This window comes from Parus major, chromosome 2 (assembly GCF_001522545.3).
Source record: "Parus major isolate Abel chromosome 2, Parus_major1.1, whole genome shotgun sequence".
Lineage (NCBI taxonomy): Eukaryota > Metazoa > Chordata > Aves > Passeriformes > Paridae > Parus > Parus major.
In genome coordinates, this window is record NC_031769.1 from 91,484,656 (window position 1) to 91,501,124 (window position 16,469).

Sequence of the window (16,469 nt, forward strand, 5' to 3'; positions counted from 1 at the left end):
AAGTTTGTAGAGGCAAGTCCAACGCCTCCCTTAAATCCCTCCAGTGGCTTCCCTGTCCTTATTACACTGAGTTTCTTCATCTTATTTTAATGAGACTTCTAGTAATTTCTTCTTTTCCTGTTTGTTTTCTTATGTCTCTGCCAATCTGAATTGCCTTGAGACACTTCTTTGGCAATAAAACTTTTATTACATCTACTTTTAATTCTTTTTAGTTAAACAACTTTGTGTGTATCCATTATAATTTGTGTTTTAGGACTGAGTAAAATGTCACCTCATATAGAATCTCTGCAGTTTGTAAAGACTTCATTTTCCTTGGCTTTGCCAGACTTCACCATCATTTCCTCATGGGCTGTTTTCAATATTAAATAAATTATATTAACAAAGCACCAAAAGATTTTACCATTTTTGAAGGAGGGATTTTCAGCAATATGTACAAAGCAACTGACATTTTTGGTTTTATTGTGACTGAAGAAGGCCTGTAGCATTCACTGTCCTATTCTTATGTGGAATTTTACCTAAAAATTTTCAGTATTTTATTGTTTTAAGAAATTAAAATGATAAATGAGGAACCTGAGAAATTATGGGGCCAAAGATACACCATAATTACAGAAGACCTAATGCAAGCAGAGTAGAAAACAAAAATAACTGACGTTAGAATTAAAGAAAACTAATATGTATGAATTGAAAAGCTGAATGAAAGAATAGAGATAAAAGATCACTGGGTTAGGGGTACATGGGCCAGATATTCCACCACTCAGATAAAAAACACATATAATAACAGAGGAACAGGCTTCATATCCTTTGTTCTAAACCCACCATGTACAAGATATAGGTATCACACTGTTGAGAAAACACTATAGTTTTATTCTGTAAATTTCCTCTTTGAGAGCCATTCCTGTGGTAGTGTGACCTAATCAGAAATTCTTTACCTAAGGGAGGTCCATGGATTTTTAATGAGCCTTATTTAAACTCCTGGCTAAGAAAAGCTGTAATAAAGGCGTGTGTGCCATTTGCAAAGGCCTGTTCATTAAAAGACAGAGGCTTTGCTTTAGAGGGACTTGTATGAGGAAGAACAAAACATCTGTGTCAATCTGCTCATACAACACAAGGAACCTCATGATACCTTCCACATAGAAATTAATTCCAATCATCCACTGTCAGCTGGATTCTGATTTCCAGGTCTGTGTAAACCAGTGTTTTCAGAGGCAGCTGTACCACAGCTGAACTCTGGGTGTGATAACCAACCCACCTGAAGTCTCTGCGTGCCACCTCTTTACTGCCTTTTTGTCTCTTGTCTTCACTCAGAGTTGCACAAATTCTTAAAACAAGGCAGTACCTTCTACACATGCAATCCAGTGCAATAGAGCGCAATGCAAAAGAGTGAATAAGCAAAGCTTTCAGCTGCATCACTTGCCAAACAATGACTCATGCACTAGTAATTTGTTTTAGTATCACAAGAGGCTATTATTTGGTTTGCCTAAATTCCAGAGTGGCAACAGCAATGAAAAGGTCTACGAACTGACAAAGTTCAGTTTCGTTTCCCATCTGAGGATAAGTTTCAGTTTCTATTCTTCCTTATCATGGCAGCAGTTTCATTTCTTCACTATCAGCTGGAGAGTGTATAAAAAGATGGTCTGAGCCACCCCTGAGTGGAGGTGAGCCTCTGAGCCACCAGCTTCACTGGAATTCTCACCAGCAGAAAGCAGCATGTCTGACCAGAACGTCCGCAACGCTGGGTTCACTCCCTCTGGGATCACAGGAGGATCCCTTGCTTCATCACTGATGTCCCAAGAAGCAAGAGCCTCTGGGGGAGGTGTGCCTTCTGGAGGCCCCACTTCCACTCTCCAAGAAATGGGTATGAGCAATTCTCGGTGTGTGGTTTTGTGGTTCAGTGCATAGGAACAGACCTATTTCACAGTTTCTGCTTGAAAATAAGCTTGCCAAATAATCTCTTCTCTCCTGTGTTCCTGTATGGCACCGAACAAAGAAAATTCCTCTGTTTAACTGTGTGCTATGAGAGAGATATTATTGAGGGTGTTTTCTGTGTGTGTACATGCTATGTGTGGATGAATATATACATATGTGGTATTCGTGAGGTTTTGGACAGAGTTTATTTGATGTTTGTGCTATCTCTTCATTCTGCCAGGAAACGTCAATAATATGAAGAGTCAGGGTAGCGACAAGCAATGATGCACTTATGCAAGAACATGATCTGTGTAGCTACATTTCATATAAATTATCAGATCTACTTTGCTCTTTACTCACTCACATCCATACAAAGTGAACTCCTAAAACCTTATGCAAACTCTGTAGAGAAATCAGTTGCAGTCCGAGAGAGGAATTCATTGAGGGAATGTATGCACATCCTTGACAGCCCCCATCTAAAAACTGAAATGAGGCATAGCTGCCTTTCACATGAGCTAACCCTGCAGGTGTTTGCTGTTCCACTGGCATTCATACTGGAACAGTCCCTGACCAGATGACTCTTACCAGCTTGGCACTTGTTTAACCCCAGATCCCGTGGGAACTGTGCACAAGGTATTCTCCCTGCCAGACCTGCCTGTGTGACCTGATTCAGCAGGCATCCTCTGAACAGGCATGACTCCACAGAACAGAGTGCCCCATGCAATCCTGCTTAACCCAGCAGCTCAGTAATTAGCTCTCTGACCTTGGATAGATGCTTCAAAACCCCTTCTGCCTTCAGGGTCTCGGATCCACATGTCTCATGTGTCAAAGGTTTGCCAAGCAGCAGGCTGATTATAGCTGGGCATCTCTGCCATATCCATCTACCACTGTCTACTGCTTCCATAATCAGCAGGTAGAATTCCGAAGGATGGAAGCGAGTGTGACTTCTCCTGCCATAAAATGGGTGGGTGACCAGGTGAGATGGCCAGGGTCCAGATTCAGGGCACCTTTTAACAGCAGAAAAGTGTGTTAAGCTTGATTGAAAGGAAATAAGTTGAAAGGAAATAATTACATTGCTGCCAATATTATTCATAGACTGAGGCCCTCTAGACAGCGAGGGAATAGGTGACATAAGGGTCATTCAGAGACATACTGCATGTGACTCCTGTGAGGCATTTCTTTAATTTTCGCTTTGTATGATTTGATCAGTGAGTTTAGGTTGCTGAATACAGTGTTTATTGAATATTCAGTAGGAAAGAGCTTAAGGGATAGTAGCAGCCAAGGGATAGAATATGAGAAAGCCGGGAGAGGAGTGGGACAGATAGAGTGAAAAGCAGGGAGGAGAGCTGCTCTCAGACACCACACTGCCTTAGCAGCAGAAATCTTGGTAGGCAGAAGATGCCAGTGCTCACTCTAGTCATGTTAGTCAGCTGCACAAGCTGCCTTCTGTTACAGATAAGGATGGTACAGCACACTCATAACCAGTGTCAAACTCTTCAGTGGAGATGCACTACAGAGAGCATGAAGGTGTCAGCTCTAAGTTAAACACTGAAGATTTCTATCCCTCTGTGTGCTGAGAATTTTTATAAGAAACAGGAGCAAAATAAGCATTTAACTACGCCTAGTTTTATTCTTGCAAACTCTGTGTTAACTATGGACCTTTATGAAAACCACTATTTTGGTGAAGAGAAGTCTGCATGTCTCAAGGAAACCTTAGCCATGCCGACAGGAGATACTCCAAAAGAGCTTTTATCCATGTGGAAAATGCTAGCTCTGTAACACTGCCAAGACAGGTGTGAGCTTTGGCTCCCTGCAGCAGGAGAGCTTGCCACACATTCTTTGCCTGATTGAGAGCTAAAAGGGCCTGATTTCATTTCCGCAGGTGCTCACTGAAATCTCTCCAAACACATCTTCTTAACCTTTTCATTCAGACTGTAACCCTTCCTCCCCCCAGAACAAACATGCTCGAAGGAGCGGCTGATTCTGCAGTGGGGCATGAGTATTGTTCAGTATCACTTTACAGAAGATGTTATAACAAGCTCATCACCAAAATATTTGAGCATCCTCCAGGAATGCTTTAAGCATTATCACTAACATTTGTCGCCACTAATGCTTTACTCCTCTCCCGGGAGAAGAAGAGTTTGCGAAGGAATATATTGCTTGGGGCTTATTTAGACTGAGATGAAGGTATAAATTGGCCACTGGTTACCACAGCTTGTGGTACTTGAATTTTACAGGTGTCTATTACAGGTTTATGTGAGAGAAAGTGAAGTGAAAGGAACATGTTCATCACCTGGAACAGAAAGTGCAACAATTCCTAGTTTCTACAGAAGTTTGTTCTCAGGCAGCTCCACTGAAAAGTACATTTTCAGCAGGGACAAATTGTGCTGAACCTGTTTGGAGATCCAGGTTTATCAAAAACAGCCTCTGCAAGAGCCATAGATTTTCTTTGTGTTCTAGGAACTCCACAACAGCACTGATAATATCCTTTCCCCAAGGTGGCAGCTAAAAAGCAGTACACTGACAGAACAAGTCACGTAATCAGCAGTCACCTTGTCTTTTGGTACCTCTGCTAGCCTTGAATTGTTTTAAAACACAGTAGTTTATAATTGTCCAAAAAAGGGAAGGTTCCTTCCTTTTCTTTTTTTGTCAGTAACATATCCTTTGTAACTTTTCTAGGTGCCAGAGGCACAACCCAGTCCTCAGGTTATACCAGCAGTGGGATCTCTGGTGGATCCAGGGCTTCCGACACGATGTCCAAGGAGGCCATAGCTTACGGAGGCGGAGTTCCCAGAGGTGGTACAACTGCTACAGTCCAGTCCATCTGTAAGTGAGAGTCCTCTAGATAAAGATGAATTAACAAATTACTTCTGAGCAGTTAGCAATATTTCAGCTCATTTACTGTACAATTACTAGATGAAGGGATGCAAGTAACAGAAGTGGCTGCTTTGTACTTGAAGCAATATTTCTACTGTTTGTTTCTTTAAACTTGGAGGGAAGATGAAACTGGGAAGTGAGTGGAAATAACCATGCCATGAACTTGCAAAGGTATGAGTAGACAGCAGAGACAGAAATCTGAAACACAATGACAGAACAAAAAGCCCAATGGACTTTTAGGTTATGCTTTCATCAGCACCACAGAGGCAGTTCAATAGTTCTTTTCCAGTCACAAATTTAGGATTAAACCAAGAACTCCAAAACTGAACATACAAAGCAGATACAGCGGAGAAAAAACAGTGAAACATGAGAATGGAGTTATCAGACTGGCAGAGAGGAATCATTAGTCTACTTCTTGGGGCCTTTCAGAACAGCTTAGCTTTCTTTCCTTTAAAGGAAATTCACTGGGTCAAAACCACAGGAATCTGCCTGCACTTACCATCTCAAAGCAGAGAACAGAAATCCCCTCCATCACTCTGCCAGGTTAATGCAACCCACACCCAGATAAAATAAACCAAGTTATGAGAGAGCCTAGTCTATACCTGAATGCATCAATAAGGATGCTAATTGTGTCAGTAGAATCCTGTGGGGTTAGGAAGAGCACTGGAGACAGGACTGGAGTTCTTAATTTCAAAACGTATCTTTCAAATAAAAGCAGAGACCTTTGATTTCTGACCTGGGAAGGTTTGTACCCAATGCTTGTATAGTCTATATATTTTCCTGTACTGCAACTTTGCTTTATATTCTCCTCACAATTTCTCTGTATTTCTCCTTAGCCATGGGTGGAAAAGGAGGAAGACGCTGAACAGAAGAAAAACAGCAGTCTAGAAATAAACACTGCAAGCAGTTTGTCCTTCACCATCGGCTTTGACAATTTCTCCCACTCTTTGATCTCCCTGTTATAAAAGGCAAAGCCTTCCATGTTCACAAATAAAGTTTCTGTTAAAAGTATGGATTCTTGCATTAAATTAATGGGGATAGAGATGGAGGATGGTTCTTTCCTTGGTTAAATATTCTCTGAAGCACAAACACAAGCCAAGGGAAGTTAACGTACTTGGACTGCAAGGCTGTCTGAGGAAAATCCTGGGTTTAGCAACACTAGGCTCTTCAATTGCAAGTAGCTTGCTTTGTTTATTTTACAAAAAGTAATTACAGTGCAAAATGTAATTCTATGCTTCTCTCTCACCCTGTTGTGAGAGAGAAGCATAGAAACACTCAGTAAGGGGCAGCCAGCAGTTCCTTCTAGATGTACTTCTTATAGGCTATCAAATTAAATTCTACTTAATAAAGGAGACACATAAGCAAACAAAAACAGGTCCCAGGACTGCTTTTTGTATACCTGTAGAGGTTTTGAGGTCCCTTTCACAATAATTTCTAGTACCTGTTTGCTTGCAGCAAGGTGTCAGCTTTGTCCCAGTCAGACTGAAACTTCCCCTGCAAACTTATGATAGGTGTGAATGGGAAAGGAAAAGAGCCCATTTTCTCTGGTACTGGTCTCACTGTTGGGGCTTTTTGCTGTTCCTCACGTCTGACACTTTTCCTTCATATGTGCTGATGTTTCCCCAAATATACATAACATTGTGCATTCCCTATGCAAATTCCCACATACAAACCACCCCACACTTTCATCTTCCTTCTGTCTTTCTGTCTCCTCATCCTCCCTACTTTATCACCTACCTCTCCCTGTATTTCAAACAAAGCCACACAGCACAGCTGCTTCTTCTCTTTCTCCACTCCAAGATGGAGAGGGAGAATCTCACACCTTCAGGCCAGAAGTTAAGAGCTGCTGTATTTGGGGAGCTGCAGTCAGTGATCTCCAATGACTCTTGTCACCCTGCTTGGGCATTCCCATCTCAGCTGAATTTCTCCACAGCTGGGAAATGTGTTTGCTTCCATGCACCTTATGCTGTCAGATACGGTCTCCCTGCTGCCTGGGCACTTTCCAGAATGCACAAGAGAAGTCAACGTTTGCCTCCAGTCGAAGCAGGGTTGAATTACATGTTGAGTGGTGAAATGATAGCAGGAAGGAGAGACTCATGAGGAGGAGAAGAACTCTATCCTCACTTGATGTGCTACCCAAAGCATTAAAAGGCAACTGGAAAACAAGGGCTTCATTTCACAGGCTAGAGCTGATGTCCTAACAAGGACAAATCTTGGGCAAATGTTTAAATGTAGGACATGAATTCATAAAATCATGGGAAGATTTAATTTCAAAGAGACCTTGGTGTGAGGAGAATGAGGGAAGCTCTCTAATCTAAACCTCTGTTAAAGAAGGGTTAACCTTAATGTTAGACTTGTTTCCTTAGGACTTTTTCCCATCAGATTGTGAAAACCTTCCAGGAAGATCCATTCTACACCTTCCTTCCTAGGTCTAATGCAGCAACCTGGCACTACTAAAGCACAGCTGTGATTTACCAACAGATCTTTTTTCCCTTCTTTGCCCTTAGCACTGGCATGATTTGAAGCCAGGAGGTCTACCCTGGGTTTTTCCCATTCAGAGCTTTTTCTCCATGTTCAAATGCCACGTTATGCTCCCAGAGAACAGCAAGGATCTTGATCCCCACAAGCTGACATTCAAACAACTGCTTAGCACTGATGATGATGATAAATGAGTCATAAGAATGGAACCAATATAAGAATGACAAGAAATAGTAGAAGAAGTCAAGTACATACATAACTCGTCAGACAAACTGAAGCTGTATTATCTGAGAAACAATGTGTGACCATTTCATGGCAATTAAAGACCTTGTTTCTTATTCAGTGTGGAGTTTTAAAAGTGGATTTCAACTTTAATGTTGTCATTGCTTGACCTCAGGTATTTTTGTCTTGTTAAAAAATGAGTCACATTAATGAGAGCTGACAAAGGGTACTTACACATAAAAGAGGGAAACCAAAGCAAGGATGCTTAATCACTTATCATTTCACTTTTCAGCTTTACGTAAATCTGGTGTTAAAAGTTTGAATTATCTTCTCATCTTTAGATCTTGTGTTGAGAACTAGCCTAGACAGCTTTGCAGAAGCAGGGAGAATTCTCAGCTGCATTTGAAATCCCTTCACTGCATCAGCTCTAATAGGTCTACAGGAGAACAAAGGTACAAGCGTCCCCCTGGAAGCCTTCCTCACTGACTGCTTCAGCAAATTCATATGTACAGGACTACAAATGAACTATTTACATATTTAACAGAATATAACTGTAAAGGTCAAACAACAACAAATATTGCAGTTTGAATCCTTCGTGTCTCTCAATCAATCTTTGCACAACAAATATACGGAAAGAGAGAGAAAGGAAAAGAGGCAGCAGCTTGTGATTACCAGAGCAATAGCACAGGAGCAAGACACTGCAGAGAGCACAGAGCTCTCTGCACAGAAATCAATTTCTCCCATGGGATGGGATCAATAGTCGTCTGACAGGACACTATGCAGGCAATTTAATAGCATTTTATCTAAATGAATCTATTCCTCCCCCCAGCTGGCCTCACAGTTCGTACGAAGTCTCTCTTAGTAAAATAGATTTATTTATTTTTTATAATACAACAAGAAAGTATTTATCATTCTGAAGACACTGCCACTGTCTATTAAAAATCATTTATCCCTGTAAGTTAGTCATTACCTACCATTCTTCCCCAACATCTTTATTCTAATTAGCTAACTCATGGACACAACCCATAAAAATTACTTTCAGTTACTCTGGAAAATTTTTTCTTACCCCAAAACATTCTAAACTATATATCAGCCTTTCAGAAAAAATAATTGCACATAGCAGACAAACTCAGTTAACTCAAAGGAGTATTGGTATCTGAAACAACATTTTTATGCAACAAAAAAGCTTATTTTTTAGGAATTATTTATACGCAGAAATTGATTATCCAGTGTATCTATTTTAATAGTACTTAATAAATAATAAATAATAAAGTCAATCTGATCTTATTAGTGGATATCTGTGTGAAGTAAATGATAATGAATGAGAAACCCTAATAAGCATAATTCCAAGGATGGATCTTTGGCACTCTGGGAGTTTGGTATTGTGCCCCAAAGGCTCTTGTAAATCCAGCTGCAGTTCTTGCTCATCATTTAGAAGATTAGGGGCTGATAAGCGACAGTCAAGCCTTATTAGAACAGGCTAAGGCAACAGGAAACATTAATTGGGTAATTTAATGCACAAGGAGACATTAAATGCCTGCATTGTGGTTCAGATGCTGTCTCCTCTATTGATTTGTTCACGTCTTGTTCTATGAAATTCTCACAAATTCTTGATGGAGAAAGTGCAAAACAAAGTCTAAGTTTAAAAATGCCAAAATACTTCTGTTATTTCCTAGGGCTTCCCTTTACTCCTTGTGTTAATAAGGGACCAATGGTAACCCTGCTCTTGAACGAAGGAGAAATAAGACTACTCCCTTGTCCAAGGACTCTTCCAGCAAAGGAGAGGAGAGATCCAAGGTCTAGTAGCTCTCTGCAATGAAATGCTGCCTCACCATCTCACTTGTTCTGGTTTTCTTCACAGTGTGTGCATAGAGCAGGAGCCCTGCAAATCTGGGAGAAGCTCAGACACTCTTTTCCACTAGAAAGCTGTGAGCACTTAAAACCCTCTTCTCTTGCACTGTTCCGGAGCAGATGTAGAAACAGTTCCTGGACTGATCTTCCTCTGGAAGTAAGGAAGATGAGAGGAAGGTCCTGACATGTTTCTTCTCTGTCAAGTAATGCCAGGTTTAATACACTTACGTGGGTGGATTTGCTCTGTTCCCTTAATGGTGGATATTGGTGTCTGGAACACCAAAATCTCTCAATTACATACTAGGTCCTGATTTGGGTCCCATTTTAAGACTTCCTTCTGAAGACATCTTTTCCTCAGCTGAGAAGAAATGGAAAGAGGTAATCTGACAGTATAAAAAAAATCATCTTGAAAAGGGGACAGACTTTCCTTTACCTCACTGACCTAGGCACTCTTTGTTTCTCATTTTCTAGTACTGCAGCTTGGGAGATCAAGGGTGATAATTCATGGATGCTTTATTTTAATAATTTACTTTTCCAACAATTTAAATATTAAAACACATTTTGAAGACATGCAAGCCTCATTAATTTCAAATAAACATTGTACATTATGCTCTGTTTAACAGAATTCGGTCCCACTTTTTGTAGCCACGGTCTCTCCCTTCCACCTAGCAGCCTGGCACTGTTCCTGCTGCCAGCAAGTTTCCCCATGTCCATGGCACATGTGGGCACAGCACCCCTGCTCTTCAAGCTTCCCCAGGACTGTCACATTTTAAATTGGCGTCTTCTTCACACCTGCCCATGTTTTAAGGGAGGAAACAGCCTCACTGACTTTATTTACCATCCCCAAAGTCATGGAAGCCTCAGTAGAAGAGGCAGGGTCCAGCTACAGCCCAGAGCATCCCCTCCAGCACTGCATTAATTGCACAGCTCTGGCTGTGCCCCTTACATCTCCTCAGGGATTGACCCAAACACAGTGATCCAAGACCAACCACTGGACCAGAAACCTGGAACAACACCAACACATTCCTTTCAAACCAGCAACTGGCTACCCAGTGACTGAGTTACACAGGTCAGTCCCTTTCCTCTTCAGGAGAGGAAGAGCCCCCAATAGTCTTTCTGTGGGCTCTCATTCCATTGAAGTTTTTTGTGTTGTAACAGTTGTGGAAAGCAATAAAATTGTGCTGACTGCCCACAATAGTCTATTTCCTGAGAACCCTACACATTAAAGAGACAGAACTAATAATTCCCTTTTAATGCACAATCATTTAAAAAATAATCATTATTATTATTATAGTAAGTAACATTAAATCATTCCCTATCCTTCTCAATATCTTTTTGGGGTAATAGCAAGCACTGAAATACAACCTGGTTTAGTGCTTATTTAATATAAGTAATATTTTATCCAAGCTATGTTCTTTTTACCCATTGTTCAGTGGGTTTTGGGTTTTGTTGTTTGTGGTGTTTTTTAAAGAATACCTGGATGTGAAAATAAATAAACACATACATTTTCCTCAATGCAATAAAATTTCATAGAAAATATTGTTGCTAAAGAAATTATGTACGCCACAAAAACAGTTCTTAAAATTCCTATGTTGCTTTTTGCAGTCTTTTGCTATTGCAATTTCCACCCAGCCAAGATTTTTACTGGCCAGTTTTAAGCTACCTCTGCAATTTATGTTTATACATAAACAGCTCTGATTTTAATTGCTATCAACTTCTTATACTTGATAGATGGTCTTAAACATTTTTTGCCTCCAGAGACTGCTTACTTTGCCAAGTATTGACACACTTTCAAGATTTATACTTCTCTAAGGAACAAAGTTTACAATAAAATGTAATGTATTCCGTGGCTGTGAATGGTAATGCTGCTAAACAGTCCAAGGATATTTCACAACTGAGAATTATTTTCCTCTCACATCCAGCACTGCCCTCCTTTAGTACTACTATAGATTTAGGCTTTTAAAGAAAAATCAGATCCCTAATTTGCCTAATTTAATGTTTCAGAGATCCAATATGACTTAATTTACTTTTCATTCCACTACAGCCATTATTGGACTAATGATTACACTTTCATTTTTCCCAATAATTATTTTAAGAGGCTAACTCTCGTGGAAGGGATTAATTTACTTCTGGGATTGGTATAAACCCTTTCAGAGCTTGAATATCATACTGCAGCCAGAAAAGGGAGTGGTTACACAACTACACAACTACAATGACAAGCATACAAGTAGTTACTAATTATTGGGCAGACAAAACTCAGTAGATGATGGAATTCAAGTCTAGATTTTAATATTTGGATTAGATCCAGTTTCCTGCTGGCAATCATGGGTCACAATGCCCAGAGAAACCCCAGAGGACAAGGAAGGGTTCTTAGGAATAATACATCAATTTGTACCATCTCCATGAAACTGCTGTGGCATTGCAGCAGAAGTAGCATCATCAAGCTCCAGCAGGAGCTCTTGTAAAATCAGCTGAAAAGATCTTCAGCACTGAAACAATTCATGGATGTTACTTTAGTGACAAGGTGCACCTCTTAGCTTTCTAAGAGTACACTTTCAAAGGGGAAGATTTCATTTTCTTGTCTTATTTTTTCCCCTGCCATTTGATCTCTTTAATGAAGTTTCTCATATTAATGCACTTTGTAAATAGGAGGCACGGCTCCTTGCACAGGCAAACGGAAGACATGCCTGAGTTTCTCAAAGGTGAGCAAATATCCCAGCCACAAAAGGAAACGCTCTCCAAGCATTGCACCACCCATCTTCCTCACTGACCAGGAAATGGAAAGGATGTAGTCCAAGAGGGTCTGTAATTTCTCTGAGAAAGTGAAGTGATGATGTAGCCTGCACCAGATTCATCTGTTGTGAAGTTTTGAATTTAAACACCCCAGCTCTTGGTGAGACCACAATTCCACGTTATTTGGCTTTTGTGCTCAAGATGAAGGAGATATTCCCTATAATTTCTGTAAGAAATACTAAAGATTCTAGGAATGGTTTGTTTTTTCAAAGTGACAGTTTCTATAATTTCAAATTTCCTTGCCCTGGTTCTCACCCTCCTACCCATCTTAGAGGGATTTTTCTAGAACAAAGACTAGTTTAAACTGCAGATGGAATAAAAACTGAGGAGAGCATAAGAACAGAAGTTTATAGAGACAGAAACAAGCATCTGCTTAAATCTGTTAATAATCAGATACAGCAACAATGAATGATAATTATCAGAAAACAGAAGAGACCAAAAATGAAAATATTTTTTAAGATTTCAACCCTGTAGGAGAAAGCAGTAGAAACAGAGACCAAATTTAGAATATTATTCAAAAAGCTTGTAAGTGCTAACTTATTCACTTATAATCTTACTTAAGCATTTATACATAAGTTTTTAAAAAGTTCTTCATGTTCTGTCAGCAAGAAGTTAATTTTTACTTCGGCACAGTAGCCCGTGGACCGTGTTGCAAAGACTTTTTTGGAAAAGCGTTAGTGAATTTTCCACAAAAATTTTATTAGGGTGTAAATTAACTCTAGAAACCTGTTTCAAGATATCAAACCAATAATTCTTCTGTAGTGTATTTTATTTACGCTTTTTAGTGCTAGGATATAAATCTGAGGGTAATTTTGTACCAATAGAGGACTTATGAAAGACAGTGGATAATTCATTTCTGATTATTCATGTTTATTTTATCTTTAGCATAAATAGATTATGAAAATAATCTTTTTCATGGCTGGTGCTGTTTTGATGAATTTTAAATTATATGTGGAATATTCTTGAGCAGAAAGATACTGAAAATATAAATTTATTGTTATTTTCACTCCTCTTGGCTCCTGTGCTTAAAAACGGTATCTACAGAAAGAGGTTAATGGCATTGTGATTTTCAGATAATCTGTTTTTAAACTACTGACTTGGAAACTGTGAGATTAATAGCACTGAGAACATCCAAAGGTAATAGGATTACAATTTAATATTAACTAAGTGTTTCTTGAGGGTCTGCTGTAGCGCTGCCTCATCTCTGGGATCCACTAGAGTAATTAGTCTGTAGTGGCATACAGTGGTGATGCATGATAACTGCAGCTTTTCCTGCCACAGTCAGGATTTGCCATTCACTGGCAAATAGTTTTTATTTGTAATAGCTTCAGAAACAGGCACAGAGCAAGCTTGCAATGCTTTTGCCCTGAGTTGATGCTGATTAGGGAGAGACCAGCTCTCAAAAAGTCACACCTGAAGCACCAGTCACAGCTGACCAGGGCAGCAAAGGGAGGGGTTTGGAGGATTTCCTCCTGTTGCTAGAGGAACAGGTTTTATCTGTAAATGGGGCAGCCGACACAAGCTTGTTAACATTGAAGAAGGTGCTGTTTACATCAGGATCAGAAGTCTGATACTTGAGTAAGGCTGAAGTACAGCTGGGTCAGCTGAGAACCTGCATGGAAGGATGGCAAAAAGACACTTTTTACCTGGCATCGCTCTCCCTGCTCTCCCAGCAGGAAGATGAATTGTTATTACTGGGATGCCCAGTAAAATCAGGAAACAGAAGCAATGCACAGTAAACTAGTGCTTGATATATACAAGGTCAGAGGGTTAAACAAGAAATGCTCAGAAGCAAAAGGTTATCTTATACTAAGAACTAATCCTTAGGAGCCCAGACAGACCCATTCAACAAAGCCCTTCATGACAACCAGGCCCTGCCAACCCTGCAGTGCAGCGAGGACTCTGCAGCCAGAGCCCCTTGTCCTCCAAGGATGAGGACATGTCTATCTCACTGCTTGCCTGCAGGTCTGAGTGAGAAAAATCTTGCTTATTTGGTGGCAGAATGAAAACATTTAACTTAGAAAAGTAAAATAAAGCCCAAAAAACCCCCTATGCATCTTCATAATCTTTCGAGGGAGGATATTTTAATGATCTTAGTTTGCAATATGTTCTCACACAACACAAAGCTTGAGAATTTGATGTACTTAAAGAACTTCCTCCTGCAGAATGTTAGTAGGGTTTAAATGCTGCTATTTGTGCATTTTAAAATCTGTTTCATATAATGAATAAATTCTGACTGATTACAAGGATCCATTCACCTAGAACATTGAGATCTACAGAGGAGCTTATGTTGCCTCCACATAAAAGCAGTGTAATGCTCAGTATCAATCCCTCCCATACTTTCCTCCAGTTCAACTGTTCATATTTCCAGCTATTTTTACCAGTAATTTTAAATCCTCTGCTTTCTAGGAAATGTCTTTATACCAGTAGGAAAACTGCTAATGATGGAAAAAAGATAATGAAATAAAAATAATGAAAACCAATAACAAACCCATCAATGTAATACACAGAAGATTTTTTTTAAAAAAAGCAAAATAAAAGCTCTAGTCACAATTTCTTTTAATTTCAAGACCTCTGAAGCTCGATGGATCCCATTAAGTTAGAAGATAGGAGATGACCTTACATTCACAATACTCCCATGAGACAGAAAGTTTTATTTGGGAGCACCTGAGTGGATGAGGAACCTGAAGGAACTCCACAGCTATTCAGCAGTGGAGAGACCTGGGATTGATCAGGAGGCACTGACACAGATTTTTTTTTTTCCACAGAGGCTCAAAATTTAAAGTCATTTAAGTAACATTCTAGTGAGTTGAAATGTCACCAAGATATTTTATGTTGCTCACGTGACAGGAGCCACTGAGTATCCCCACTACTTGACCCTGTGCTCCCTCACTGGTGCATCCCAGGGTCTGTAGGTGATCATCAAAATCAGCTCTAACTGTGCTGCACTGAAACACACCCTTCCCTTGTTCAGAGCCCTTTGTTAGTAGCTCAGCCCCACAGCATCAGAGATGCCCAGAGGAAGTGGAAAACAAATTGCCCAATAACAGAGAAACATTCAGTAAAGACATGTGACCATCTGCCAAGAAGCACCATCAGAGGTGAGAGGGAAGGTAAGGTGTGTATTTCTGAGAGAAAAAGCAATGGCTTTGGACTTTTGGACTGAAGGGAAAAGAACTCCTCAGCAAGGGGCAGTCAATAAGCATCTCCTGAGAAAGTACAGCACCTGAGCACAGAGTTGTCCTTGTAAACACATCTTAACCACACTGGGTCACAGAAACGCTGGCCAGAAGGGACTTCTGAAGGTCATGGATCACTCAGGGTGGAAGCTGATCAGGTCATCTTGGCCAGCCAAGTCTTGAAAACTTCAAAGGACAGAGACCTCCAAATATTTTTGTGTCATGGCCACTGATTTCAACAGAATTTAGAAATTTAGATGCATACAAAAATTTGTGTTCGAAACAATAAGTTTGAAACCGTTCATCCCCACTGCTAAAAATAGCCACTTCCTTTAGAAGCTGTGATAAATGAATCAGGGTAATCTGTATTATAGGATTATCAGCATATCTTGTGGAGTCCAGCCAGCTCCTTCTGCCCTATGCCAGCCACAGAGGCTTCTGTAGGTGCACTCCTGCATCTTTCTTACCCCTTGAGGGCAGCAGCAGAGTAGAGACAGGGCAGCATCCATTACAGGACTAGAACATGCACCTGCAGTGCATGAAGAATTGTTTAATGGATCCCTTCTCATAATATCTGCGAAAGCAGACAGGCAGGTGTTCTCTTCATGTGGAGGGAGAGCAGCACAGCCCACCCAGGCGTTGTTTTTGACCATTGCTACTGATGGTTGCCTGCAGTGAGATAGCTAACAAAAGTATTAAACATTGATACATTTCAGTGTGCCAATTGACTGTGCATTTTAAATGGACTCTGGTGTTCTCTCCTAGTGGAAAGATTTATTTTACTTTAAGAATATATAGGGCTGTGCTTTCAGTACTTTTTCTTTGTTTAACAAGCAGCTCTCTTGCTGAAAACCCAGTAGACCACAAAACCAGTCAGGGGCTTTTATCCAGGATGTCTGACCCATCGCCTGACAATAATTAGTTCAGGTTAATTACAGCAAATCTGTAGATTTGCAGCCCGAAATCATCTCATCCCCTAAGCTGAACCCTCCAGAGGTTTCTTTTATGAGCTCTGCATCCTAAGGGTGGACTTAAAGTAATGAATTTGTCTCTAATAAGATTCATAGGTTTGTTCCCTAAGCAATGGTGTCAATTATAGAATCTAACTCTGATGGCTTATTTTGCTGAAAATAGAGAAATTGAGAGTTTTTAATGAAGCATGCA

The 16,469-nt window shown here is 40.2% G+C and overlaps 1 protein-coding gene across 1 annotated transcript; it reads left to right on the forward strand.

Annotated features, from left to right (window-relative positions):
• Nucleotides 1-1,627: 1,627 nt before the first annotated feature.
• Nucleotides 1,628-5,793, forward strand: LOC107214015 (interferon alpha-inducible protein 27-like protein 2B). Its single transcript, XM_015649024.2, has 3 exons — nucleotides 1,628-1,855; nucleotides 4,585-4,731; nucleotides 5,619-5,793. Exons 1-3 carry the CDS (start codon nucleotides 1,708-1,710, stop codon nucleotides 5,645-5,647), a joined length of 324 nt encoding a protein of 107 aa, XP_015504510.1. The 5' UTR covers nucleotides 1,628-1,707; the 3' UTR covers nucleotides 5,648-5,793.
• The last annotated feature ends 10,676 nt before the right edge of the window (nucleotides 5,794-16,469 follow it).

Coding starts and splice junctions, on each gene's coding strand:
- LOC107214015 (XM_015649024.2), top strand. CDS start 1,708: ATGTCTGACCAGAACGTCCGCAACGCTGGGTTCACTCCCTCTGGGATC. Junction 1,856..4,584: donor TTCCACTCTCCAAGAAATGG/GTATGAGCAATT, acceptor TAACTTTTCTAG/GTGCCAGAGGCACAACCCAG. Junction 4,732..5,618: donor TGCTACAGTCCAGTCCATCT/GTAAGTGAGAGT, acceptor ATTTCTCCTTAG/CCATGGGTGGAAAAGGAGGA.